This window comes from Meriones unguiculatus, chromosome 1 (genome assembly GCF_030254825.1).
Source record: "Meriones unguiculatus strain TT.TT164.6M chromosome 1, Bangor_MerUng_6.1, whole genome shotgun sequence".
Classification (NCBI taxonomy): Eukaryota; Metazoa; Chordata; class Mammalia; order Rodentia; family Muridae; genus Meriones; species Meriones unguiculatus.
In genome coordinates this window covers 159,819,887-159,847,727 of record NC_083349.1, presented here as the reverse complement: position 1 = coordinate 159,847,727, position 27,841 = coordinate 159,819,887, and the positions used below count along the sequence as shown (strand labels likewise).

General features: G+C 49.1%; 1 protein-coding gene across 15 annotated transcripts in view; it reads right to left on the bottom strand.

The window, feature by feature from the left end:
* The window catches only part of Dnm2 (dynamin 2), an 85,874-nt gene that overhangs the window by 16,670 nt on the left and 41,363 nt on the right, over positions 1-27,841 (bottom strand). For 3 of the 15 annotated variants that reach the window (XM_060370469.1, XM_060370429.1, XM_060370446.1), the window contains exons 4-15: positions 25,920-26,123; positions 22,938-23,036; positions 19,867-20,027; positions 17,719-17,861; positions 14,672-14,807; positions 13,157-13,224; positions 12,459-12,597; positions 9,953-10,039; positions 6,161-6,231; positions 4,958-4,987; positions 2,109-2,160; positions 1,244-1,255 (exon numbers count right to left, since the gene is read on the bottom strand). In XM_060370469.1, the coding sequence (XP_060226452.1) occupies positions 1,244-1,255; positions 2,109-2,160; positions 4,958-4,987; positions 6,161-6,231; positions 9,953-10,039; positions 12,459-12,597; positions 13,157-13,224; positions 14,672-14,807; positions 17,719-17,861; positions 19,867-20,027; positions 22,938-23,036; positions 25,920-26,123 (1,202 nt within the window). Of the gene's footprint in view, positions 1-1,243; positions 1,256-2,108; positions 2,161-4,957; positions 4,988-6,160; positions 6,232-9,952; positions 10,040-10,952; positions 11,092-12,458; positions 12,598-13,156; positions 13,225-14,671; positions 14,808-17,718; positions 17,862-19,866; positions 20,028-22,937; positions 23,037-25,919; positions 26,124-27,841 lie in introns of all 15 variants that reach the window. The other 12 variants (XM_021643792.2, XM_021643784.2, XM_021643786.2 and 9 more) reach the window with 6 other exon arrangements.

Below are 27,841 nucleotides of genomic sequence, written 5' to 3'. Positions count from 1 at the left end.
GACTTGACTGGCTTGCTAGAGGCCTGAGGCTGATCTTGTCCCAGGCCCCTCTTTAACACTGGCCCAGGCTTCGACTTTGATGCAGCCTGCATTTGCAGGCCCATCAAGGACCTGCTACTGGCATAGAAATGGCTCAACCTTTGCAAAGGCTCCAAACTGCAAGAAATTTCTGCAGAGGCCTGTGGTGGCAGGAGGCTACTCTGGAGAAAGGGGTCCGCTAGGGCTAGGGCCCAAGCTGCTTGCAGGAAGTGTCTCCACCTAGACTCAGCTTTCAGCAGGACTGGGCCTTCTCGCACCCTTCTGATAATCCCAGCTCCCAGCCCTTGTGTGAAGGGAAGATGAGTTATCCACAGTTAGGATGGCAAATACGATACACATCAACCGATGGGTGGGAGCTGCCCAGAGGATTATGGAAACAGTTCTGAGCACAGCAGAAAAAGGGACTGGAATCCATTAGTGACAGTTGTCCGAGGCAATGGATAAGAATAGTGGGACTAAGCACTAACCGTCCTATCTGCCATGGAGGCAGCAGGTTAGAGGCAACTTAATGATCCCTGCCCATTGTGAATAAGGAGTAGAACATTATATGGAGAAATTTTAAAAAAAAGACAAACTACTACAATCAGTCACAACACCTGAAAGGGGAGTTGATGGCCTGCATATTAAGGAAGAATGCCAAGAAGTATTAGCAATGTCTGCCTAGGCTCACTTTGGAGAAAAACCACAGGAAAGAGTGGTCATTTAGACATTTCTGCCACAGGCACAGAAAGACAAATTTCTCCAAGTGGCAACAGGCAGATCTTCGTGAGTACAAGGCCAGCCTGGTCTACAAGTGAGTCCAGGACAACCAAGGCTAGAGAGACCCTGATCTGAAAAACAAAACAAAACAAAACCCAAAAGAATGAATTCCTGCAGGACCTGAGCAAAATCTTTCGTGTCTAGGAAGCTGAGATGGGATGGGATGAAGGCAATGTGTGAACTGCGTATTTGCCATCTCTGAACTAGAGGACACAAGAAAACCTGCTAGGAACCAGCCAGAGGAGTGTGCCTCCCAGAAAGGTGCAACTGGGTTAGTATTTTTGTGAGAGTAACAGACACCCAGGACAACAAGAGGTCCAGCGACAGCAGTGACATGCGGCTCCCAGGTTAGTACAATTTTTAGTTTTTTGAGCAGAGGGTGAAGGGCGGGCCTCCTTTACTGCCAGGCTCTCTAAGTGAGCTACCACACTAAGCAGGTACTTACCAAGATCTCTCCCTTTGAGAATGTAAAGTTAGGGTTGTGGGTCAATCAAGGAAGAGTAGGAGGAGAGATGGAAGGGGCGTGAAGGGATGGGAAAGAACGGAGAAAAAGCAGGAAAAAAGCACAAGGACAGGAGAAAGAAGAGCAGAGGAACAAAAAACAGCAAAAGAAAAAAATTACATGCTATTAATTATATTCATGGTGTTAATATTTAATTCATTATCTTCTTCAAAACAAAAAAGCAACAACATATGTACTACCTATGGCAAGCACAAAAAAAAAAATTCAAATTCATGCATTTGTTACATTTCTCCCCAATCTGGCTCTAAATCGTGCAAGATACAACAGCACAGCATCACACCCTCACCCCAGTCTGACATGGGAAGGGAATTGGGGGACAGTGGCAGAAACTGGACAGAAAAAAAGCCCAACTAGACTTGTAAGTGGTATTTATGAATCCATTCATAAATATGCAAAGCCTCTAAAGCTGAGGTAGGATATAGAGGAGACCGGGGGTTCTCCGGGTGTGAGATCAAAGCACCTCCATCTTCCCTGAACTGCCTATGGCACCTCCCATGGCTTCTACCCATCTGCCTCCATTCCTGGTGCCAAGATTCAGGAAACACACTTTGCTCGTCTACATCCAGGGTGACTGTCATACATCCCCTGCTTTGAGGGTCGAGCTCTGTCACCTTAGATGTCACGAGGCCTCTGGGTGTTTGGGATTTGCCCCTAGACCCTGTAGAAGCCATAGTCCTCACAGCTATGTGGCCAGAAGGCTGGTGAGGTGTCAGTTCCCATATCAAGTGCTATGACGGGTTCAGTGTGCTCTTGTCCTCAGGAGTGACAGCTGAGGCTGGGGAGCTACCTGATTTGGTATGGCCCTCTTCTTGTTCAGTTGCGTGCTCCTCTGCTGGGCACTGTAACAGAAGCAGAGAAGACACATTTAGATGAGATGTCGGGGGAGGTGAGGAGAGGTCCAGCTGGCCCAGGCTGGGGTTCTCTCCCTAGGGGCCCACTGACCCACTAAGGGCAGAGAGCTAGAGCACATGAAACAAGAAAACTGTATCTGGCTAACTCTGGCTTCTAGAGCCTGCTCACAGCTATTCCAGAGAGCTAGAGCACATGAAACAAGAAAACTGTATCTGGCTAACTCTGGCTTCTAGAGCCTGCTCACAGCTATTCCAGAGGCACCAGCTATTTCCCACAAGGCCCTAGAAGTTAGAGCTTCACAGAGGAGGTGTAAGAGGCACTGGGGTTTAAGAGGAGCTGGTTTAAGGGGAACCGGAACACAACATATCTGGGGCTGCTTGTCTTCCCACCCTGATCCTTCATCAGTCTAGAAGTAGCTCTCATGACCAATCCTCCTAGCCATGGCCAAGTGGCTACCTAGAAGAACCTGATGCAAGCCAAGCCCATTACAGGAGGTTTCTGCATCTCTCCTCAACAGCCCTCACCCTCACCTTTCAAAGGGGGATGCAGCAGACCAAACACAAGGCTTAGGCATGCTGGGCTAGCTCTCACTGACAGAACCACAGCAGTTCCAGCTCTGCCTCTCTCCTTCCCTCCCCCTCCCCTCTCTGTGTCTCTGTCTCTCCGGAGTCTTACATGTAGCCCTGGCTGTTCTGGATCTTACTACATAGACACGGCTGGCCAGTAACTGATACAGATGCGCTTGCCTCAGCCCCCCAAGTGCTGGGACTGTGTACTATAAGGTTTATAATCTGTTTTGAGATAGGGCCTCAAAGAGCCCAGGCTGACCTCCAACTCTATGTGTGGCCCAGGACAACCTTAACTCCTGATCCTCCTGCCTTCACCAACTGATTGCCTAAATAGCTGGTTTATGATGTGCGGGGATGAAACACAGGGCTTTGGGCATGCCAGGTAAGCACTCTGCGCCCAGGGCCTCCACGCAGGCCACTATATCTCCCCATAGCTATTTACCACTGTTCTTATTGGTTCTGATATACACTCTGCTCTAACAATTATATAAACACCTGAAAACAACTCTGTTTTGCAACTTCTATTTTCTCTTTTTAAAGAAAGATGTGTGTAACTGAGTGCGATGGCACAAGTTTTTGATCCCAGCACTCAGGAAGGCAGAGGCAGGCAGATCTCTGTGAGTTCAAGGCAGCCTGGTCTATAAAGTGAGTCCAGGACAACCAAGGCTACACAGAGAAACCCTGTCTTGAAAAAACAAAACAAAAAGCACACACACACAAAATCCAAAAAACAACAAAACAAAAAGAATGTGCGTGTGTATGCGTGCGTATGTATGTGTGTGTGTATTAGTGCATGTGTGCCACGTGCGCGCAGGTGGCTGCGAGCAGCTGGTGTGGGCTAGGAACAGGACCAGGTCTGCGCAGAGGCAGCCAGTGCACCCAACCACCACCCCGTGTCTCTAGCCTCATCTGACTGCTCTAGCTGGAAACTGCAGAAAGACACCAACAGTCTGCTTTCCTTACTCACAGAGACAGGTTTCTCTGTGTAGCTGGAGGTTTTACGCACAGTGCAAACCATCTTGAGTCTTAATTAGGAGTTAAGTGAGAATGCATACCAGTAACCCCAGCAAGTGGAAGCTAAGGCAGGAGAAGCATGAGTCTGGGCCTAGCCTGGGCCACCTAGTGAGTTCAAGTGGCCTATACAAGGAGACTGGGATTAGCAACAAAGTTTTAGTCAGCTGCTAGATAGGCAGTGTGTTTGAAGAGACGGGCTCTTCATTCTAGATTGGTAAGGGCTGAAAAACTAAGAACTGATGTAGAGTTCCACCCAGTGCTCTTCTCACATTACTCCCCAAGGCTTTGTTTTTTACTTTGTTTTGAGGGACACATCATTGTGCACACGGTGATCTAATCAGTCACGTGGTTTGCACAGCAAGCACCTTGACCTGCTAAGTTATCTTATTGGTCTTGATTTTTTTTTGAGTGAGGGTGTCTCCTATGGTCCTGGCTGGCTTCTAACTCAGATACATAGCTGAGGACATCCCTTGTGGTAGGATGACAGATGTGTGCTATCCAGTCCCTTTGATTTGGTGCTAGACTTCATGCATACTAAGCAAGCGCTCTATCAACCACACCACATCAGCAGCCCTCTTAGGGCTTTTCCTCTAGGCCCTGTCTATCATGATCCACACTGAAGAAGGTGGGACTAAGCCAAGCCACCACACATAGCACGGTGACAAGGGCCCAGACACGCTACAGAAGTGCTTCATGGCTCTCTCAAACAGCTGCCAAGATGCTGATTCTTCTCCCTGGTCCTAACCAGAGACTTTGGGTGCCCTGGCAGAGAATCTAAATTCTTCTCCTTAGGCTACAGGGAACTCCTGCTAAGAGCCGTGGCTATCAGCTGTTGTTTCCCTCCTGCCTTACTGCTGGTCCTGCCTCTTGATCTTCCTTCCCAGAGCCAGTTCTCTGTAGTGTCCTGCCTGCCGCTGTCGCCATGACTTCTTGGAAGCGTCTCTCCAGGTCTCATCCCTTACACTTCTTTGCTACTGTCCTCAATCATCCACTCACTCCTCAGCCTGTGTGCCCTCCATGGGCAGGCACTGTGGTGTCTCACTCACTGCCCTCTGCACAAGGCCTGGCTGGGGCTCTGGCTGAGAGAGTGGCTATTGTAATGTAGGGGCTTCTGGAACATCCCCCACAGGCTTGAGCCTCCCCAGGGAGGGTACCCCAGGTCACACACCAGGGAAAAAGGCACACAGCAGGCAATACCCACCCTGTGACCAGCTCCTCAGTATAGTAACAGCTGGGTAAGTGGGAAGGCCCCGGAATCCAGAGAAAGAAGTGGAGTGGTCAAAGGAAAAACAGGAGAGATTGTGAGAAGGAACTGTGGATGAAGTGTGAGAAGCAGAGACATTGAGGTGAGGAAACTGGCAGCAACCAGTCAGAGGGTCACTGCTGTCCATGCATGGCTGGGAGAGCAAGACAGCGGTCTTCCCCAGCCCTTCAATGCAGACCACCCCAGGGAAGAAATGACCCAGCTAGGACCCTCGGCTACTTGTGCTCAGGAAAGGACTTCTGACCATTCATTCATTTCACTTGCCTGCCAGGTGCCCACGCAGAACTGATGCTTCATCAGCTATGCCCAGGGCACCAACACACAGTTCAAGCCTTGTGCCCAGCAGGCCCTCCATTCAGGAAGTGTCCAGAACCCTAAGGTCAGGCCTCACATGTACCCTGTGGACTTGCAGGAGCTCTGAGCAGACTGTGTCCTAACTGTGTGTCTTTGCACAGGGACTTCCTGAGAGCAGGTAGACCCAGCCTGGATTGCTGACTGCTCCGCCAGGTAGACTGGCATGAACGTATACCAGTCGTGTAGATGGACACAAGGGAGATGGCTTTTGGATGTGGAAGTGTCCTATTAACTACAACTAGGAGAACCTGCATGAGCTACCAGAACACCCCCAGTGGCTCCCAAGTTTGGTCAGCTGGTCTGGAGCTGATGGTTGACCCAGGAACAGTATACCAGATACCACACCTGGTTTATGTGGTCTCTCCCAGGGCCTCGTGCAAGTTAGCCAAGTGTGCTAACAATGGAGACACTTCCCCAGCAAAAGGTTCTGGTATTAAATCTACAGTTTTTCTGTGGAAGGGCAGAGCATTCAAGGTGCTCTAAGTGTGAAAAAGCCAGGGTTGGGACATACGTTGGCTCATGAAAGGCTCTGAGAAGTCTTGCAGGGTGTGAACCTGGCTGGCCTTCCCCTTCCCTGAGAATGACCACAAAACACATACTTTGTCCATAGACAGCAAACTGAGTGAGGACAGTGACAGAAGTCACAATGATCCCAGAAAAGCTTCAAGGCACACCCAAAATAGCTCTGCCCTTTGCCCGGCACCCCTACCAGACAGATACACACTCTGGTCTTGGTGCTGGGGTTGGGGATAGGTGCTAACCCTGTGGCATTGGCTATATACATACTTGGCAAATCCAATGAAGTCTTCATGGTTTGTGTTGATGTAGGACTGCTCAATGTCAATCAGAAGAAGAATCTAGAAGGAAATAGGGGTGGCTATGAGAAGAGAGTATATAGAAAAAAAAAAAGGCAATAGGCACAGTGCTTTAAGTATGCGCACACCCATACACCAGCATAGGGCAGCAAAACATACTTGCTGTGCACACACACACACACACACACACACACACACACACACACACACACAAACACACACACCAGCATAGGGCAGCAGGCACATTTTCTACATGCCCACTGATCTCCCGGACCAGGAGTGCAGCAGACAGGCTGAATCACCAGGACAAGGTAGATCACCAGGTAGAAGGAGTCCCACAGGAAAACTGGACTACGTGCACAGTACCTGGCTGCCCAATGTGGTGGTCATGGGTACAGCCTTGAGAGCTGATCACAAGGACTTGGGTCTTCCTTTGGCCACTGACTCACCTGTGACCTGGGGCCTACTGTTACTAAGTTATTTATGAGAATGGATTAGGGCTCATTTTCTTCTTTCTTTTTTGTTGATACTGCTGGGGTTGGAAGTCAGGGCTTTCACAAACGCTCGGAGAGAGCTCTGCCACTGAGCTGCACCTCGGCCAGCTTCCATCACAATTAAGCGACTTCAGAATGTCCTTTGGGATCTCACTAGTGCTACTTTCAAGCAAAGTACAAGCATGCATGCACATACACCCACAGCACCGACTGTGGATATAATGTACTGAACAAAACATTAACAGCCAGGCACTGTGGCACATGCCTGGAATGCCAGGACTTAGGGAGGGAGAGGCAGAAGGATGGCTGTGAATTTGGGGCCAGCCTGGTCTACAAAGTGAACAGCCAAGGCTGTGTACAGAGAAACCCTGTCTCAAAAAACAAAACAAAACAACAAAACCCAAATCAAAACAGCCAACAACAACCTACAAACATTCACAGGTGCATTCTGAGTTCAAGCCAGCATGGATGATGTGTGGTTCTGTTCTGCTCTCTCTTTCTCTCTTTCCCCCTCTCCCTTTCTTTCTCTCTCTTTTTCAAGACAGGGTTTCACTATGTATTTCTGGCTGCCCTGGAACTCAAAAGATCTGCCTGCCTCTTCCTCGCAAGTGATTTATGACAAGAGACATTAGCCACCAAGCTGACTCGTGTGTGGCTGTTTTCAAGCATACTAACGCAAAATTAAGAGTAGGGCTGAGGGCTGGAGAACATGCTCAGTGGTTACAAGCTTCTAGAGGACACAGGCTGTGTTCTAAGCTCCCACCTATCTGTTAACTCTGGTTCCAAGGGAAATGATGCCCTCTTCTGGTCTCCACAGGCCCCTGACATGCATGTGGCACACATATATTACATGAAGACATATATCACATGTATATATATAGTTTGGGGTTTGTTTGTTTGTTTTTTCCCCTGAGGGTTTTCCTTTGTGGCTCTGGCTATACTGGAGCTTGCTCTGGAGACCACTTGCCTCTAACTCAGAGATCCCAAGTGCTGGGATTAAAGTCAAGGGCCACTATGCCCAGCTAATAAATCTTAAAACAAAGTCGGACGTGGGTGTGGTGGCGCATGCCTGTATTCCCAATACTTTGATAGGCAGAGGTAGGCGGATCTCTGTGAGTTTGAGGCCAGCCTGGTCTATAGAGTGAGTCCAGGACAGCCAAGGCTGCACAGAGAAACCCTGTCTCGAAAAGTAAATACATAAATAAAGGAAAGAAAAGAAGAGGAAAGGAAAGGAAAAAGAAAATAAACGGCCGGAGCCCAGCAGCACACTCGTCGCTGCCCTTGCATGTGTGCACCCAGGAAGGCTGGGCTCTCAAAGCTAGCGCACAGAGACGCCCTGGAACTCCACTGCAACCCCGTTACAGTCTGTCTGCTGGGAGCTTCAGGTCCTAGTTTGCACAGGCTGAGGCTGTTCCACGGACACCACTGGCTCAGGCAGCTTTCCTCCTTAGTTCCCGCAAAGAACAGGCCAGGCTGTCTGCACAGGGGAGCTCTGGTTCCTCAGATGTTTCCGCTGGCCCCAAGCCAGACATTCCCTGGTCAGTGTGCCACTACATCCTTACTAATAAAGCAAGACGAGGTACACAGACCCACAGGGTTGTTGGGGAAGGCTGGGTGTTGTGTGCAGAGTCCCTGATGCTGGCTCTGTAAGGCCTGAACACTGTCAGCCCACCGCTCTGATCTGAGACTTGGTAGTGTTCACAGTGGGCACCTGCTTCTACACCATGCTTATGCAGGGGCTGTGTGCATAAAAAGAATAGCAGCAGTCTCAGGAGTGGTGATGGAAACCAGTTATAGACATGCTCATGCTTCTGGTGGAGTATTTACTTTGACTTTCTGTTAGGGTCTCATGGACCCCAGGATGGCCTCTAACTCACCACATAGCCAAGAAGGACTGTCAACTCCTGATCCTCCTGCCCCTACCTCCTGAGCAATCTCACATGCACTATCACTAAAAGGTTCATGAAGTGCTGGGGATGGAACCCAGGACTTTGTGTATGCCCTTGTTTTATTTCAAGACAGTCTCACTATGTAATCTCGTCTGTCTGGCTTTGAACTCTTGCACACCCTGTTTCAGCCTCTCCACCTGTGGTGACAGGCCTCTGCACCAAAGTCTCATCTACCAGATGACAGAAGCCAAGAGGCCCAGTGCTAAGTGAAAACTTGAGCACAAAAGAACCAATTTCTTCTCTATCAATTGTATGGCAGGGGAACTCTCATCGGAGAAACAAGCAGACACCATACAGATGCTTGCAGTAGCTTAGCATTACCTCATATCGTAACGAGGCCCCATAATTAGATTTATTTATTTTATTTTATATACATGAGACCTGCATGTCTGCCTGTTCACCGTGTCCATGCCTAGTACTTGCTATATTAGAAGTAGGTGTGGGATAGGCCCTGGAGCGGAGTCATAGATAATGTGAACTATGTGAGCACGGGAACAAAATCCTGCTCCACTGACCACGGAAACACTGAGGCATCTCTCCAGCACCCCACTTGAAGAATTGGTGACAGCCCAGGGTATGGAGGGGATGGCTGAGACGGTTGCAGAGGGGCTGCAAGGCCGCAGGCCCTCCTCTCCAGACCTCTGGAGTTCCTCCAGCAGGTAAGGGCAGTACCCTGTATTCACAGTTGAAAATATCCCAACATAGAGAAAGCCAACCACTGGCACCACAGGTGATACATGGACCCTACATATTGGGCCAGGGTCCAACAGGAATCAGAGCCACCAGGAGTCTCCCCAAAGCACTGTGGGGAAAAGCCCCGGCAAAGAAGAGACCAGCTTGTCTTTAGAAAATGAACAACGTTTATGTGCTGCACTCGCAGAACAATCTAATCTGTAGCTGCACAAAGACATGAATACCACCTGAACAGTCATGCTGGGAGGCCAGGACATAGGCTGGGCAAGGGCGATGGTGGAGACTGGGAGAGCACATGCTAGGCAATGCCACACCAGCCGAGTCATAGTCCTCAGCCTCAGAAGCAATTTGGGGGTGGTGGTGGGGTGGTGAGATGGCTCAGTAGGTGAAAACGCTTGCCTTGGAAACCTGGTGACCTAGGTTTGACCCCCAAAATTTCTATATAAAGAGAGAAACAACTAATTCCTCAGAGATGTCCTCTGGCCTCCTCATGCATATTGTGGAAAACACACTTGGAACAAGTAATTGTAACTAAAAAGTAAACAAACAAAAAACAAACCTCACAAAACTAAATTCTCAATATTTGCTAGACATGAACAGAGAAAAACAAGCAAACCAGTACAATACCTGGTCCTTGGTTCTCCCTTCTCGCTCCCTGATGTAGGTGGTGACAATTCGCTCTGTCTCCTCTCGCAACCGGGGGTAGGAACTGAGCTGGGGGGCAAGTAGAAGGGCTGAGCTGACAAGGTCTTCTGGCCAGGCCAGGGAGAAACATAAACCGAGCGCAAGGATGAGATAGAGGGAAAGAAATGAGAGGCTACCAGGTTCCCACTCTGCTCTTGTCTCCCAGCTGCACAAGCTAGGAGACAAGGACAGGCAAGTCAGAGGCATGTGTGGAGTAAAGAGGAGAGGGTGCCATGCATGCTGAGAGCTGCTTTGCAAAGCCAGCGATCAGGGGTGGAAAGTGGCAGAGAAAGTCAGTGTCAGGCTTTTGCCACCCAGAGGTGCCAGACATCCCCCTCCCGCCCAGCACTATGTGAAGGCAGGACAAAATGATGGCTCCCACTGAGCATTCAAATGAACATGACGCCCTGCTCCAGGACAACAGGGACAGCATCTGGGCCATCGAGCTCAGGAAATCCTTTGCTGGCAACTCTACCCCGATCTTTGTTAATTTGGCAAGCATGTAGCCAATCTTCAGACCCCCTCCTTTTTACCTAAGGTAGTGAGCGACCCGAGCCACACGTGTTGGGGAACCACACCTTCTCCAGTTGAGGAGAGATGCTGCTAAAGGCACCACAAAGCTGGAGCACACAGGTGAACACGGTGCTGGCAAGGGATGAGAGCTAGGAGTGGGAGCTGCTTCACAAATGTGTCTGTGCTTGGACACGTCAGAGGTTCCTCCACGGGACCCCAAAACTGAAAAGATGAGGCATGTGTGTGGTGCACCTCCCCCTATTCAGTCTGCCATGCAGAGCTTGAAATGGCAGTTGGGATGGGGGTACATGACCACTGTGCCCAGCAGCGGTCCCCTCCAGGCGGGATTGTCCAGATGCTCAGGGCCGATACCAATGAAGAAATGATGAGGTAGGAAGTGATGAGGGACAGGAGGAGCAAGACCTGTTACCTTCTCAGCACACTTTTTAATGACCGTGGCTAGCTCCGACACCACCAGGTCAACACACTTCAAACTTGGCTCTTTGAGTTTTACAAGTTGTTTTTTCACGATGGCTTCAAAGGCCATGTCGGGGGTGAAGAGCCCCGTCCTGGGTCATGCGGAGGAGGGCGGGATGAGGTTGAGAGACACCCAGGGGTAGTGCAGGCCACACGCACAAATGCACACATAGGAGGAGAGATGGAGAGAGAAAGAAAAGAAACGAGAATGAGCTGGTTAGTGCATGCGCAGAAAAGCCTGCGCCCATGTCTGTCTTGGAAGCTGCTGGGGATCAGCAAGGCTTAGGGGAGCACAGGGCTGGTCTGCAGCTCGAGGTTAAGTGCTACAGGACACTGTCATCATAGGGCCAGAGTATGTGAGCAGATCTTAAATCCTCACATCTGTGTCAATGGCTCCTGGGATGATAATCAGCGGCCCTCTGGGTTTTGGCTTTTGAAATGGTCTTGTAGCACAGGCTAGCCTACAACTTGGCATATGACTGAGGAAGACCTTGAACTTCTGATCTTCCTACTTCCAACTCCTGAGTTCTGGGATCACAGGTATGAGCCACTATGTCTGTTCTATGCGATGCTAAGGATGGGAGCCGGAGCCTTGTGCAAGCCAGGCAACCACTCTACAAATTCACCCTAACCCTAACCCCAGCCCTGGCCTGGCTGTTTTTTTTTTTTTTCCCCCTCCTCTGTTTCCAACTGGAGAAGCTGAGGAAGCAATTCCTCAAGTAGAACAGGCAGTGTAAGCAGAAGTTCTTTGCCATTGCAGAGAGCTGGGAATGTTGGGGTCATACAAGCAGATGCCCCCTTCTTCCCCTCAAGCATTCCAGCTGCTTGGCAGGAGCGTGCTGCCCTGGGAGAGAGCCCTCCCAGAGGAGCCTGGTGGGTTGGGCCAAATGGAGACAGTTTCCCATGAAGAGTGGGACATAGTCTTCATGACCAGAAAGACTGAGTATGGATTTACCTGGGAGAGGTGGGGAGAAAAGAAGGACAGTGTAAGGGCAGGCGAAAGCTGGCAGGGCCACTGTGGAGCCCAAGTAGCTCTGTGAAGCTGGGCACTGAGCTCTCATTATGTCACCAGTATTTATGTTGTTTCCAGTGCCATGGGGACAGAGAAGTGACCCACTCTAGAGAAGCCAGGCATTTGTCATTTGTCAAGGGGGACAAGGGAGCTTCAGAGGCCTTGGCCTCCAACAGCTGAAGTGGGGAGCCCCAATCTGCTTCCCTAGCAAGCAGCAAAGCAACACAGCCAGATGACACCCCCATTCCACCATATGCATGCTGGGCTTGGTATCAGGGTCCCAGGAGGCCTGTCACCAGTCTAGCTGATTCTAAGCAGCTCAGGACTCCCCCACCCCCTCCTGAGTGGGTCCAGACTGACGCATTCCCGTCCCTGCAGGATTCTTGGAAATGAGGTAACCTGGGGCCTGATACCAAGCCTGCGGCCCCACATCCGCGGGTGCGGTACCTTGCTGGTGCACTGCCTAACTGTACTGATTAGCTCCTGGATAACCAGGTCCACGCATTTCAGACAGGGCTCTTTCAGCTTGACCACCTGCTTTTTCACAATGGCCTCGAACGCCAAGTCCGGCGTGAAGAGCCCAGTTCTAAAAACATCCAGACCCAATGGGGAAGCAGGGAGAGATAAGTCAGAGAGAAACAAAGGCCGTGGTCAGCCACTTTCTAAGCATGGCTAGATCCCTGACAAGGAAGACTATCCCATCAAAGCTGGGGTGGGGTGGGGGGGAGACCTGAAAGTCTCCAACTAGGGACCCCTCAGGGGTAACCCAAGGATCTTGGGATGCTAGAGAATGGGGTACACCCCACTGATTGCAATTAAGAAGGGGACCCCAAGAGGCTCACAAGTAACCTATGATGAAAAGGTCCCTGTGAGCACGATTCAACTGTTTCCACCCAACTCTGATCACTACAGATTGCATAGGGAATAAGGTCGCACAAAGCTATGCATTTAACCCAGGGGACACAAGTAGCCAAACGACCCGGGACAGAGTCAGAACACACATTCTCCATGTCCTTGAAGACTAAGATGTTTATACAGTACTGAAAACTATCCACTTCTAAAGGCCTCACTACCAGGGACTCAGAAGGCTGGGGGCCCACATGGGTGGAGGGGAAGAGAACATGGGGACTCCCCGTGGAACTTGCCTGACTCCATGGATGTTCTTAATAGCATAGCTGATCTCTCGTCGTAGATCTTTCTCATCAAACTCCATCTGAAAAGAAACAAGCCAAATACATGGAATGAAGTCTCTGGGTCGCCCCCCAGCAGGAGCAGATTCTGGGATGGTTTGCCTCTATTTATGACTGTATTTTGCAAAGATGACCTAGCAGCTCAAAATTAAGAACAACTGAGGGTCATAAAGATGGCTCAGTAAGGAGGGGTGCCTGCCACGAAGCCTCAAGACCCGAGTGCATCTGGGTGTGCTGGGCTGCAGGAATGGCTCAGCAGGTGAGAGAGCTGGCTGCTCCTGCAAAGGATCTAGTTTCAGTTCCCAGCACCCACACAGTGGCTCACAACTGTCCGTAACTCCAGTGTCATGGGATCCAGTGCCTTTTTGTGGCCTCTGTAGGCAATTAGGCATGCACATGGTACACTTAGCAGACATCAGGCAAAACACTCATAAACAAAAGAACATAAACTTTCCAGGCAACAGGCCTAATCTAATGGTTAAGTTCCAGGCAAATGAGAAATCCTGTCTCAGAAAAAATAAGGCCAAACCAGGGCTACTGCTCTGCTGGTTGCGTGCCTGCCACTCACGCATGAAGCCCCAGGCTCCACGCACAACACAGAATAAACTGGATGTGGGATACACCTGAAATCCTAGCCCAGGAGGACCGGAAGGTCAAGATGCTGATTGACTACAAAGGGAATTTGAGGCCAATACAATGAGACTTTGCCTTAAAAACTCAGTGAATGGTAGCTGGGTGGTGGCGGCACACACCTTTAATCCCACTCTGGTGGCAGAGGCAGGAAGATCTCTAGCTTTGAGGCCAGCCTGGTCTACAGAATGAGTTTCAGGACAACGAGGACTACACAGAGAAACCCTGTCTTGAAAAGCTAAAACAGTGAGTAGGAACTCAATAATGACGCTGGAGGTTGTTCTCTGATCGCCACACTGGCAGGAATGCACATATGAGACAGCCTCTCAAAGGAAAAGGACACACATACACAGCTTTCTTTACTTGTCTGATTCTGTTTCAGTTTTTCCAGACAGGGTGTCGTGTAGGCCATGTAGGTTCAAGCTTGGTCTCCTCAGGCCTTAGTTTACAGACCTCTGGAATTGCTGGTGCAAGCTCAGTGTCATGCATCCATTTTAAAGTTACATTTGTATGTGTCGTATGTATGTGCATGTTTGTAGGAGGGCCTGGGTTTCATGGAGTGTGTGTGGTGGTCAGGCTGAGAAGAAGGTGCCTTCACCTTCTGGTCCATCCCGCTGGCCCTCATGTACTGTAAATCCCATACGTGGAAAAAACATGGACTTTCCTATTGTTCTGTCCAGAGCTGCTAAGCTGTGAGATCTGGGGAGACGAAGAAAATGGGGACATGTTCTTCAGGCAAAGTTTGCTGGCAGCCAAGGTCATGACATTTGGTTTGGAAGAAAGGTTAAGGCCAAGTTAGAGACCAAGCGTGAGGGTGTCTGCTCCAGGCTGAGCACATACCTTTACCAGCTCAAAGGGAAAGCGCTCATGAAAGATGCGATTGATGCGGGCTCCCCCAGACAGCTCCAGAGTGTCTACCTGATCTCCAGAGCCCTCAATTCGCTTCTCAAAGTCCACTCCAAACTGCTGGACCATCCTTCAAGGAAAAGAAAAGGCAAAAGGTCAAGATGAGGGTTTCTGCATAGCCCCATAATTACATGAGTCGTGCGTCAAACTTTGCTTTTCCAACGGTTTTTAAGTTACATTTATTTCCTGGGGAAAGGCATGCCCTAATGCATGAGCAGAGTCAGAGGGCACACACGGGAGTCAGTTCTTTCCTTCCACCATGTGGATCTTGGGGACAGAACTCAGCTTATCTGTCTTGGCAGCAAGTACGTATATCTGCTGAGGCATCTTGCCAGTCCTGTGGCTAATTTTCTTGTCCTTCATGATTCGCTGTTTTTGAAGACCCTTCTGCCTAGGCCTCTAAAGTGCTAGTATTACAGATATGTATGCCACCATATTTGGCCATTTTTCTTTCTTTTTAAATATCCCTGTTTAACATCCAATGTATGCATGTTTTTAAAACTGAGTAAAAGCCAGGCATGGTGGTGCACGCCTGTAATCCAAGCACTTGGGAGGCAGAGGCAGGTGGATCTCTGTGAGTTTGAGGCCAGCCTGGTCTACAAAGCGAGTCCAGGATAGCCAAGGCTACAGAGAAACCTCGTCTCAAAAAATAAAACAAAATAAACAACAACAAAAAATAAACAACAACAACAAAAAAAAGAGTAAAATAGCACAGCTACTTCAACAAGCATTAACACCATCCTGGTTGTTCTCATGGGTTCTACATAGCTATTATTGCTAAGTTTCTAGATGGATTTCTGAGGTCACAGCTATGCAGCCCCTCTCCAGGGCTCAACTTGATTTACTGAATGGCTCAGTGGCATAACAGCCACTTCAGAAAGGCCAGGGAGCACCTGTGGTTTCTGCTACCCTGTTGTACAGGAGCTCTAACACGGACAGGCTGAAAAATCTTGACTATGGGTCCTGAAGTGGGGTTGGAGAGATGGATCAGTGGTTAAGAGCACTGGCTGTTCTTCTAGAAGTCCTGAGCTCAATTCCCAGCAACTACACGATAGCTCACAACCATCTATAATGAGATCTGGTGCCGCCTTCTAGCATGCAGGCAGAATACTGTATACATAATAAATAAGTAAATCTTAAGCCAGGCGCAGCAGCACACGCCTATATTCTCAGCACTCAGGAAGCAGAAGGAAGTGGATCTCTGTGAGTTTGAGGCCAGCCTCGTTTAGAAAGTGAGTCTAGGGGCTGGAGAGATGGCTCAGAGGTTAAGGGCACTGGTTGCTCTTCCAGAGGTCCTGAGTTCAATCCCCAGCAATCACATGATGGCTCACATCCACCTATAATGAGATCTGGTGCCCTCTTCTGGCCTGTAGCAGAACACTGTATACATAATAAATAAAATATTAAAAAGAAAAAAAGAAAAAAGAAAGCGAGTCTAGGACAGCCAAGGCTACACACAGAAACCCTGTCTTGAAAAACCAAAAACCAACCCAACAAACAAAACAAAACAAAACCCCCCAAAACAAAAAAGGGTCCTGTACTGTGAGCCTCAGTTTGCATATAAGCAGAACAGGACAATAGGATGAGCACTAGAGAGCTTGGAAACCACAACTGTTTGCATAACCAGAAATAAGAAGAAAAAAACATTTTGGGGCAGAGGTGGTCAGCAAGATGGTTCAATGTGTAAAGGATTTGTCACTGAGTCTGATGACCAGTTTGATCTCTGGGATCTAAATGATGCAAGGAAGGAACTGACTGCTGAATGTCACCTTGGACTTCCATACTCCGGGCTATAAGATATGGAACCTTCCCAAAAGGAATAAAAGGCTGTAAGTAATTCACTTCAGACTCCTGATGTCACAGCTTGTTTTATAACGTGAGGCTGGCTCAAGCCACCCTCTACCTTCAGCTTACCAAGTCTCTCTCTCTCTCTCTCTCTCTCTCTCTCTCTCTCTCTCTCTCTCTCTCCCCCCTCCCCCTCCTCTCATTCCAAGACAGTGTTAATCTGTTATAACCTTGGCTGTCCTGGACTCACTTTGTAGGCTGGCCTCAAACTCAGAGATATCCACCTGCCTCTAGAGGCCTCCCAGAGTGCTGGGATCACAGATGCATGTCACAGCGCCCAGCTCTTTACTGAATTTCTCACTAAACATGATTCTGCTGACTAAGCTGACCAGTGAGGATCAATCAGCCTACATCCCTAACCCCGGTGCCTAAATTATCGGTGCGTGTTAACATGCTTGCTAGATGCTGGCGATCCAAACTCACGTCCTCAGACAATTTTATAGATTTAGCCAATGGCTTCGAATAATTTTTTTAATTTTTAGACATTCGTTTTCAGTTTTATTTATGTGTATGTGTGTCTGGGTGCTCTGAAGAATAGAAGAGGGCATCGGATCCCCTGCTGCTGCAGTTGTAGGTGGCAAGACACCACATGGGTGCTGGGAACTGAACTCCGGTTCTCTGCAACAGCACCAAGTGCCCTTCACCACCAAGTCTATATCTGTGGGCACCCGTGTGCCACAGTGCGTATGTGGAGGCCAGAGACAAATCCCAAAGCGCATTCTCTCCTTCCACCATGGCCATTCTGGAGATAGAACTAAAGCCACCAGGCCTGGGGTCAGCCTTCTCAGCTCAAGAACTTTTTATTTACCTTCCTGCCTCTTCCTGCCAAGGGCTGAGACAGTGGTCTAAGATAACACGGCCCATGCAGATGTGTCCAAAAGGGCCAACTAAAGCACTGAATAAGGCACAACACAAAAGGGTAACTTATTAAAACAATGTGGGTTTTTTTTTTTTCTGTTTCTATAATACAAATGCAGTTTCTGTACATGAACCTCACAGATGACAATGTCATTTTGAAATATCAAGAGACTGGACCTCCCACCCCCAAATCTTAGAAGCAGCATAGGACAGGGCCTGAATGGAGAGCAGAATGAACCAGCTAGGCAATGGGGCAAGGCAGGAAGGGTGGTACACACTGCAGCAAGGCTTTGGTCTTGCGTGTGGGGTCATCAGGCCGGAAATTCTTGTACTCTTCCACTTCCTTCTCCAAGGACAGTAGTTGGCTCTGCAACTTGCTGCGCAGGGTCGGCAGTGACTCCCGGATGTGGTTGGTCAGTTGCTATAGGGGAAAGGTAAGGGTCAGACAGGGTAGCACATGCCTAGAGGTCAGGAAAGAACACAATCAGCCCAGACTATCCAGAGCCTTGGGTGCAATCCAAAGAGAGCCACAAACCTACAGACAAAATCATTAGGACAGAGAGAGGAGCGAGAACCAAGTGAGCAGAGGTGACATCCATGGCTGTGGATGGTGGGAGAAGCGTGCAGGCCTGGGATGGTCCTGCTAACTCTAAGACCTAGTGGTGTCCCCTGAACCAATGCACACACCTGGGATGGCCCTGCTGGCTCTAAGACCCAACGGTGTCCCTGGGGAAGTATTGGGGGAGGGAGGGAGCACACATCTGCAGGGAGATGGAAGGGAGAGGAGGGGACAGAGTAAGAGCATCACTTCGTAGCAGATGGCTTCACATCAACAGAGAAGAGGTAGGCTCTGAAGGCACGAATGCTAGAGGAGAGGAATAGAAGAGGCTCATGCCTGTGGTGAGTTCCAAGCCCTCAGGAGCCAGGGACCCTAGCCCTATGGTGCAAACCTCGGTCCTCTCTCAAGAGAAGCTACAGGTCTCACAAGGCAGGCTAGGTGCTTACAGCAATATGGACCTCTTAAAATTCTTATTTACCTATTATTGTGTGTGTGTTTGTGTGAGTACAAATGTCAGGGTACTTGTGTGGATGTCAGAGGATAGTTTCATGGAGTCTATTGTCTCCTTCTACTTTTACATGAGTTTTGGGATTGAAATCAGGTCCTTAGGCTTGAATAGCAGGTGTGAATCTCCTGGGCCACCTGTGGATCACAACCCTGAGCTCATGAGGAGCAGGAGTAACCACTGCTCTACATAGCACCCCTCAATTGAAGGGGAACAGACAGGATACACACCTTCTGCTTCTCAAGCGGCCTCAGGCCCTGTGGAGGATTTTCCTTCCTGTTCCTCATACTCTCTGCCCAGGCCCAATGGCCTCTGGCTTTAGGTCACTTCCTGTAAGATACACTATCCAGTCCCTGTCCCACTTGCTCTAGGGATGCTGCTCTGAGCTTCCATCTTGCAGTGACCCCCAGCTACAGCTAGTATTTGACTAGGAACTTATCTGATGGCTCTTACTGGCTGGCCTCCCACTGGACCTGCCCTAAGGACAGTGGCCTTGCACAGAGTACCTCTGGCACCATTCCATGCTAATAGAGGGACTTTGCTGTTATTTCTTGAGTCAAGGAGACTCTCATTTAGCCCAGATTATGTAGCTAAGGATGACCTTGAATTTCTGATTTCCTGAGTGCTGGGATTAAGTATGTACTACCACACTGGATTTATGTGATGCTGGAGATGGAGCCCAGGGCTTCCCGAATGTGAGGCTGGCACTCTGCTGCTGAGCAACACTCCCAGCCCCTCACTGCAGGATTCTAGACAGGCGATCTACCATTGAGCCACGCCCTCATACTCTTCCTGGGGGATTTTAGGCTGGTGCTCTGCTTCTGCCTGCACTTAGTGGTTTTCTTACTGTTTCATCATTGTGAGAAATGAAGCATAAGGCATATGGCAGTCACTAGATACTGTTTCCTCTGACACAAGGTATGTGCCCTCTGTTGGACACCCATGGCCTCACTGAAACCTATCCTAGGAAATACAAGGGACCATTCTCCCTTGTTGGGCAAGAGGAGCGAAGTGTGGAAAAGCTGGGAGACTCCTTGCTTAGAGGCTAGGCAGGGCTTTAGATCCCAGCAGTCCAGACTGCTGCATCTTCCCACTCAGCTACAATTAGCAGCCTTGATGGACCCTGTTGCCAACCTCAGGACTGTCTTTAGACTTCCGGGCAAGTGAGTGAATTCGTTTCTGCAGTGGCATCTAAAGCAACAGTGACACTAACAGATGAAACAGTCATTGTGCCAGCTTACAACTCACCTAGTCCTTCGGACGGGAGTAACCAGATGGACTGAGAACGGCACAAGCCTAGATCCCCAGTGTATATTATGCAGCCTGCCCCGCTCTGTAAGGAGCCTCAAACGTCAGCTGTACCTGATTCAGGGTCTTCTGCAAGTGTGGGGTACCCATGCGGTCAGCCATGTGCCGATAGGCTGGGTGGGAGAGGAAAAACTTCCTCTCAGCTGCCAGGGCAGCCCGGATGTCCTTTTTGCCCTCGATGTCTTTCTGGCTGCGGTTAACCACGCCAATGTAGCCTAAAGAGAAAAGGTCAAGGTATGTATAATGCCAGGAGGACACAGCGCTGTGGCTTCCAGTGTTGATCTGGTTCAGCATGGGCCAGGCATAGGTTAGAAGCAGGCTGGCTCCATAACTCAACTCACAGGATGGTATTGAGACTCCACCAGGGGTGTGAATATAACAGAAGGTAGCTGGGGAAAGCAAGCTGAAACGTGGAAGAAGATGAACTATAGGGGAGGTTTGAGCAGGCTGGAAGGGTAGCTTGGCAGGGACAGCCCAGTGTGGCACGTAAACAGCCCCTGCCTTCCAGGACAGGCTGGGAAGACAACTGTGCAGTCAGGAGCTTCCAGCTTGTTCTGAGCAGTGTTTGTCATTAACACAAGCTACGGTCATTTTGAAGAGGAACCTTAATTGAGGAACCGTCCCTCCGATCGGCTTGTAGGCCATTACTGAGTGATGTAGGAGTGGCTGGCTCACTGCAAGAAGTGTCAACTAGTGATCCTGGATGTATAAAAAAGCAGGCCGTGCTGGGCGTGGTGGCACATGCCTTTAATCCCAAAACTCAGGGAGGCAGAGGCAGGAGGATCACTGTGAGTTCAAGGTCAGCCTGGTCTACACACTACACAGTGAGTTCAGGACAGCCAAGGCTACACAGGGAAACCTTGTTTCTAAAAACCACAAAAAAGAAAAGAAAAAAGAAAAAGAAAACAAATAAAGCAGCTGTGTGTGGTGCGTGTCTTTAATCCCAGCGTTTGGGGGCAGAGGCAGGCAGATATCTGCGTTCCAGGCCAGTCTGGTTTCTGGAGTGAGTTCTGGGACAGCCAGGGCTACACACAGAAACTCTGTCTCAAAAACCCAAAACAAACAAACAAACAAACAAACAAACAAAAAACCAAACTGACAAACAAACAAACAAACCATTACAGCCAGCAAAATAGCTCGGCAGCAAAATGGCTGGGCAAGCCTCATGACCTGAATCTGACCTCCCAGAATTCACATGAAAACAGAGAACGGACTCTAAAAAGTTGTCTCTGATCGCCTGAGGTGTGGCAACCTCTCCTCTACAAACATCATACATAAACCCATACCCACATGCAAATAATAAAGTAAAATAAAACCAACTACAGTCAGGGTTAGTGGCCCACATCTGAGAAGTCTGAAGGAGAAGGATGTCAAGTTCAAGGTGGCCCTGGGTTATCTCACGATAGTCACTAGGCATATATAGTCTTTATAAAGAAGACCATGTAGACAAATAGTTTCAAAAAAAAAAAAAAAAAAAAAAAAAAGCCTATGTAGATAAAGAAACCAGGTGTGGTGGCAGATGCAGAGTCCTAGCTGAGGCTGATGCAAGAGAGTCGAGTCCGGCCTATCTCAAACAACAAACAAAACAAAGCACCACAGAAGCAGTAACAAGAAAAGATGGGGGCTGGAGAGATGGCTCAGAGGTTAAGAGCACTGAGTTCAATTCCCAGCAACCACATGGTGCCTCATAACCATCTACAGTGTGATCTGGTGCCTTCTTCTGGCATTCAGGCACACATGCAGGCAGAATACTGTATTAAAAAGAAAAAAAAAAAAAGATGGGGTACTCAGGGCACAGCAGGGGAAGACAGAGGCCATGAAGTTCCCTCCAAGGTCAGAGTCTGCAAAGCAAGGAGGAAAGGGGCAGCGGGAGAACCCTTTTGCCTGTTGTAGGTCTTCTGGTGCTGCGGACCAGCCAGGACCTTGTGTAAGCAAGGTCCAGCCCTCCAGTAGAAGGGACCCTGAAGTCACAGGAAAGAGAAGTGAGGAAGAGAGCCCAAGGTCAGAAGATGAGAGGATACCACTCTCGAATGAAGAGGAAGGAACAGGTGCCACTCCTGGGAAGACAACGGGAGACAAGAGGCCAGACAACTGGCCATCATGGAGGAAGACATGGATGAGGCTCTGTAGTCCAAATGGATGGATTCTTACAGCTAGTGCCTGTGGGTGTCAGCACTCATAGCTGGTGGAGGGGACAGAAGTGTTCACTTGTGCTTTAGTCCCAGCAGTTCATCCCTTAGCCTCCACTAGCTAGGGAGGCACTTCTCGGCCCCCAATCCTTGCAGCCAAGAGAAGTTTCAAACATGTTCTTAAAAATGGAGGTGGGGGCTAGAGATAGCTCAGTGCTTAAGAGCACTGGCTGCTCTTCCAAAGGACCCAGGTTCAATTCCCAGCACCCACATTGCAGCTCACAACTGTCTAGAACTACAGTTCCAGGGGATCTGACACTGCCACACACATACAAGCAGGCAAACACCAACATGCATAAAATAAAAATAAATCATTAAAAAATAAAGAGAGACAGATGGAGTTGGTTCCCTCTTCCAGCTTTATGTGAATTCCGACCAAAAACCAAACTCAGGTTGTCAGCACTTTACCCCACACTGCCTTCAAACTCATGAGGCTTCTACTTCAGTCTTTTGAGTGTTGGATTACAAGTCTGTGTCCATGGCCGGCTGTCCTCCAACACCTAAACAACACCATTCTTCATGGAGGAAAGTGACAGCTGTAGGGTCCTTCAATATGCAGAAATAAGCAGTGTCTCTACTGTGCTTTGTTTGGAGAGTGAACCTAGTTCTTAGCGTGTGCTGGGAAGTGGTATATCACTGAGACTCATTCCCAGAATCTAAATTATTTTTGAAAGAGTATTTTGTATTTGTTTGTTTGAAACAAGGTCTCATGTAGCCCAGGCTGGCACAGAACTTTTTATGTAGCTGAAGATGACCTGGAATTCCTGATACCCCTGTCTCCACCAATAGAATGCTGAGATTATAGCACGTACCAAGGCTGGCTGCCTACTTGCTTCCTAAAGTTCCAGAAAACAGCTGTAATTCAGAACCACTGTGTCCAGATGAAAATCTTAAAGAAATATCCACGCTCCCACAGCCTACTCTAGCCCTGCATACCTCTTCTCAAGGGCAGTAGCTTGTTTTCCAAGATATCCCTGGCGTCTGTGCCTTCATCCATCAGATCCAGCTTGGTGATGACACCGATGGTCCGTAGGCCTGAAAGAGCCCAGAGGTCAGAAGGGGTCATGAGGAAAGGACACCTGGGGCCCTGACAGGCCACAGGACAAGGGACAAGCCATGGTATCGTTTTGCCAGGACATCTGTTGGCAGAGAGTAATGTGACAATTACAGGCCCAGTGACTGTCAAGTGGCAAGTGCTTTCTCAATAAACACTGACCAAGAGTGTAAGTGGGCCACAGGAGAACTAGGGGACATCATGGAAAGTAGAATCTCTGCTGCTCATCCAACATCACACTTGAGCCTGAGTGACTGTTTCCAGGGCTCCCTGTTACCTGGCTCAAGTTCCATTCCAAGGACCACTGCATCAAAGTTCTCCATCAGCATACCCCACAGCAAAGCCACCCCCACCCGTCTACCCTCTAATCCCTACAGCCAAAGTTTTTTTTTTAGTTTGGGGTCCTGACCACAATTCACCTGGGCAATTTATAAGCTGAACTTCCAGGCCAGGGCAAAGGATGGTGCAACTCCATGAACCAGACTTGCTTTAGCATTCACAAACCCTAGGTTCCACCCCTGTACCAGCTGAGCTGGACTCTTTCTAAGCATCCAATGACACTGGGTGTAGTGGTGCACACCTGTAATCTCAGCACTCGGGAGGTGGACGCAGGAGAATCAGAAGGTTAAGGTCATCTTCAGCTATACAGCGCTTGAAGTCAACTTGGACTACATGATGTCTTGTCTAAACTAACAAGAACCCGAGACATCAGGAACTCCGGCACCAGCCTAGACACATATGTGCATATGTTGCCTGTAGGCAGCATGTGTGGAAGACACACAGGCCAATGGAGGCCCACAGAAGACTGGTGTCAACTTGGACATCACAGGTGGCTGCATTAGCTGGCACTACTGTGAAGGGGAGCTGTACCTACAAAAATTTGTGGAGCTAATAGGGGACAGGCCACACTAGGAAGAGAAAGGTGTGGGCAGGGGCCTGAAGAATGGACGCCAATGAAAATGTCTGCTGATGAGAATAGATGCTGTGAGGATAAAGAGTAGGTAAGCAGACATTGGGGCCTCCCCACAGAATAACACACTATCACTACAGTATAAAACAGAGCTGGATGTGGTGGCTTGCAACTGCAGTCCCAACACTTGGGAGGCAGAGGCAGGTAGAATCTGCTATCAAGACTACTGTGGTCTACATAGTGAAGTCCAGGTTAGCCAGGGCTACACTCTGAAACCAGGACTGAAAAACAAACAAAAACCACCAAAACCAAAAGCAAAAACCACAAAACAGGGCACATTACACATACAAAAATAAGACTGTCCCATTTAAAAAAAATAAGTTTACATGTAAGAAAAACTCTGGAAGAACTGTGGCCAGGGCTATCTACATGGAAGTGTGGGCTCTTGATTTTCCATGTTGACCTTTCTTTTCTGTAAAAATGAGTACTTTCAAAGGCAAAACAAAAAACAAATAGTGCCTCACCACAGTGATGTCCACTTTGCATTGCCTCACACATGCTTGGTCGTGGTCATGCCCATTCTATGTGTGACAGCGGACGATGTGACTGGCTTGGCTGGGAGGCTCCTGAGGAGGGGACCACACAGCCTGTATTTCCAGCTCACTCTGCAGCCTCACAGGCCTCCCACCCTCGAATCTCTCTCAGGCTGTGCATGCCCTTCTCTACCTCCCCATGTTTGGCTTCTTCGCTTTTTTCTTCTGAGACAGGTTCTCATGTAGCAGGTGACGAGCATGGACTCTCGGACCCCCTGCCCTCACCCCTGGAGCTCTGGGGTACACTGCGCAGCACTACATCAGGGCCATGCGGTGCTGGATCCAGGCTTGTCAAGCACACTACCAATGAGCCAGACCCCAGACCCGGATGTTCCCTCCTCACCAAGGAGGGCTGAACACTATAGACAGATGTGTCTGGAATTATAACTGTGTCTTGGGAGGGCCATTGCTAAAGATGGGGTCATAGTGGTGTGTGTCTGCTTTGCAGCTTGGGCATTTTTGTGCATATGGGTGCTTGGTGTGCATCTGTGTTTGTGCTCTACGAGCACGCTTGGTGCCTGCAGAGGTCAGTAAAGGGCATCGGATCCCCTGGAACTGAACCCATGTCCTCTGCAAGAGCAGTTAAGTGCTCCTTTTTTAAATTTTTATTTATTTTTTCCTTTTATAGACAAGAGTTTCACTATGTACCCTTGACTGGACTTGAACTCAGAGCAATCCACTTACCTCTGCCTATTATGTTCTGAAAGAGCAAAAAGTGCTCTTAATTGAAGATCCCTCTGATCAAACCCAGATTCATGCTGAGCACCCCTGAGCTATACCCCTCAGCCTCTCACTGGGGTATTATCTGCAGACTAAAATTTGGATCTTAAATGTTCCTCAAAGGTTCATGTACTAAGCTATCTGTGGAGTAGAGCAACTGGGAGGTGGTGGTGCCTTTCTGAAGTAAGGTCTCCTTGCAGCTGTCACTGGGTCACATGGAGCCTCGCATTCAAAGGTCTCCTGTCCCTTTTCTTCTTTTGTTTTGCTCCCTCCCTGCACAGTGTTGTCTTCTGACAGGCCCACAGCAACAACTGCCAACCACAACAGGAACCTCGGAAACCATGAGCCTAAACAAACCTGCATGCTCTTTAAAGAGGATGACTGTGTCAGTGCTGGTGACAGTGACGGAAAGCTCTCACTACTACAGCCAGACACCACCCTCCAGGGCTGGCAGAGTAGACCCAGTCAACACTCAAAAGGAGCGAATGTCTAGCTACTTCAAGTATTACAAGGGATGACCACCACACAGGGGATGCTCACTGTCAGGAAGCCTCTTTCTAACACAGCCTTGTGACAGAAAGCACACCAGGGAAGGGACCTAGTACTACTAAAAAAGTTGCTGCCCCAGGGCTGGAGGTCACCTTGGGGGTCCACCTCCTTGGCCAGCTTGAGGGCATCCGAGTTGGCCAAGTCCATGTTGGCAGGTGTGACGGCAAGAATGAGGCTGCTCTCTCGGCTGATAAACTGCAGGATCATTTCCTTGATCTGGTACTCAATGTCTGGTGGCTGGTCCCCCACTGGCACCTTAGTGATGCCTGGGAGGTCGATGAGGGTCAAGTTCAACACTGGGGAAAAACAAGAGGCAAAGGTGGTCAGAACCTAGAAAAGAGTTCAGAGACTACGCAAAGCCCAACCCCATAGAGACCCAGTGAGCATCAACAAGTTCCCAAGGGAAGTCACATCTCAGGACCACTCCTAACACACCTACTAGAACATACTTCTGTGTGTACTTTCTGTGTTGGATGGGGGCCCTCATGGGCACAGGTATGTGAGGTCAGAGGTCATGCAGGTATCTGCCACAATTGTTCTCCACCACAGTTATTCTTTTAAAATTTAATAATGGTATTTAGTGCGTGTACCAAGGTGCAATTCAGAGACTAGAGAAATCCACAGTAGTCAGTTCTCCCTGGACCCTGGGAAGTGAACTTGGTCATCAGGTTTGCCAGCAGGTGCCTTTACTAACTGAGCTAATTTCTGCCTCGTACACCTTATCCTTTGAGAACAGGTCTCCTCACTGAGCCTGGAACTACCAATGCAGCTGCACTGGGCAGCCACTGAGTACAGGAATCCACCATCTGCCCCGACCGCCCAGTTCCAGAATTAAAACCACACTGCGCTGGGTTGTGCTCTGCATGGCGGCTGTGGGATAAGGCAGGCTTTACGCTTGTGCAGCAAGCACACTACTCACTGAGCTAAGCCTCTTCATTTTTGAGGCAGGGGCTAGGTGTGGAACCCAGGCTGGCCTGGAACGCACCATGTGGGTCAGGCCATCAGGTCAGTTGGTAAGGCGCTCACCTAGCATCCCCAAATCCCTGCATTCCATTCCTAGCACACAGAAACCAGGCCTGGATGTGCATGTCTATAGTCTCAGCACTGGAGAGAGGGAGCTACAGGCTGAGGGACGCAAGCTCACCTGTACCATCAAAGGAGCTGGAGGCTACTCTGCACTACACAACATATTGTTTTGAGAGAGAGAGAGAGAGAGAGAGAGAGAGAGAGAGAGAGAGAGAGAGAATAAATAGGGCCAGTGAAGTGGCTGAGTGGGTAAAGATCCCTGCCACTAAGCTCGATGATGCGACTTTGATCCCTGGGACCTACATGGTGAAGGAGAGGGATGACTCTGGCAAGTTGTCCTCCAACATCCACATGTACACCATATAATGTGAGACTCTCTCCACCCCCTTATGGCCCTCTCCCACACAAACACAAAGAAAAGAAAATTTAAAGAAATACATTAAAGGTAGTAGCTGAGTGGTACCAACACTGGCTCCTTCAGAGGCCCTTGGTTCAACTCCCAGCACCCACATGGTGGCTTCTAACCACCAATAACTCCAGTTCCATGCGATCTGACCCCTCTGACTTCCTTAGGCACCAGGCATATAGATGGTACATATATATATATATATATATATATATATATATATATATACACATTCAGTCAAAATCCAGTCACAGAAAGTACAATTTTTAAAAATTTAAACCAGAACTTTTTTACAAAGTTTAGCAGATGTTAGCATCAGTGTTTATGTCTTAGGCCACTGAGTGCTGGGATTACAGGTATTCATACCACCATGCCTGGTTCATTTTTATTTTAAATGTGGTTCTGGGAATTGACTTTACCCCTGCTACACAAGTGCCTGAGCACGGGGCCCCAGCCTCAGCTCTGATTTTTTGGCTTCTGTTTGAGATGGGGTCTTACGATGTCCTTTGGCTTTCATCTCCCAGAGCTGGGATTATGGTATGTGCCCATGCCCACTCTGCCCACCATTTCCAAGTCCACAGT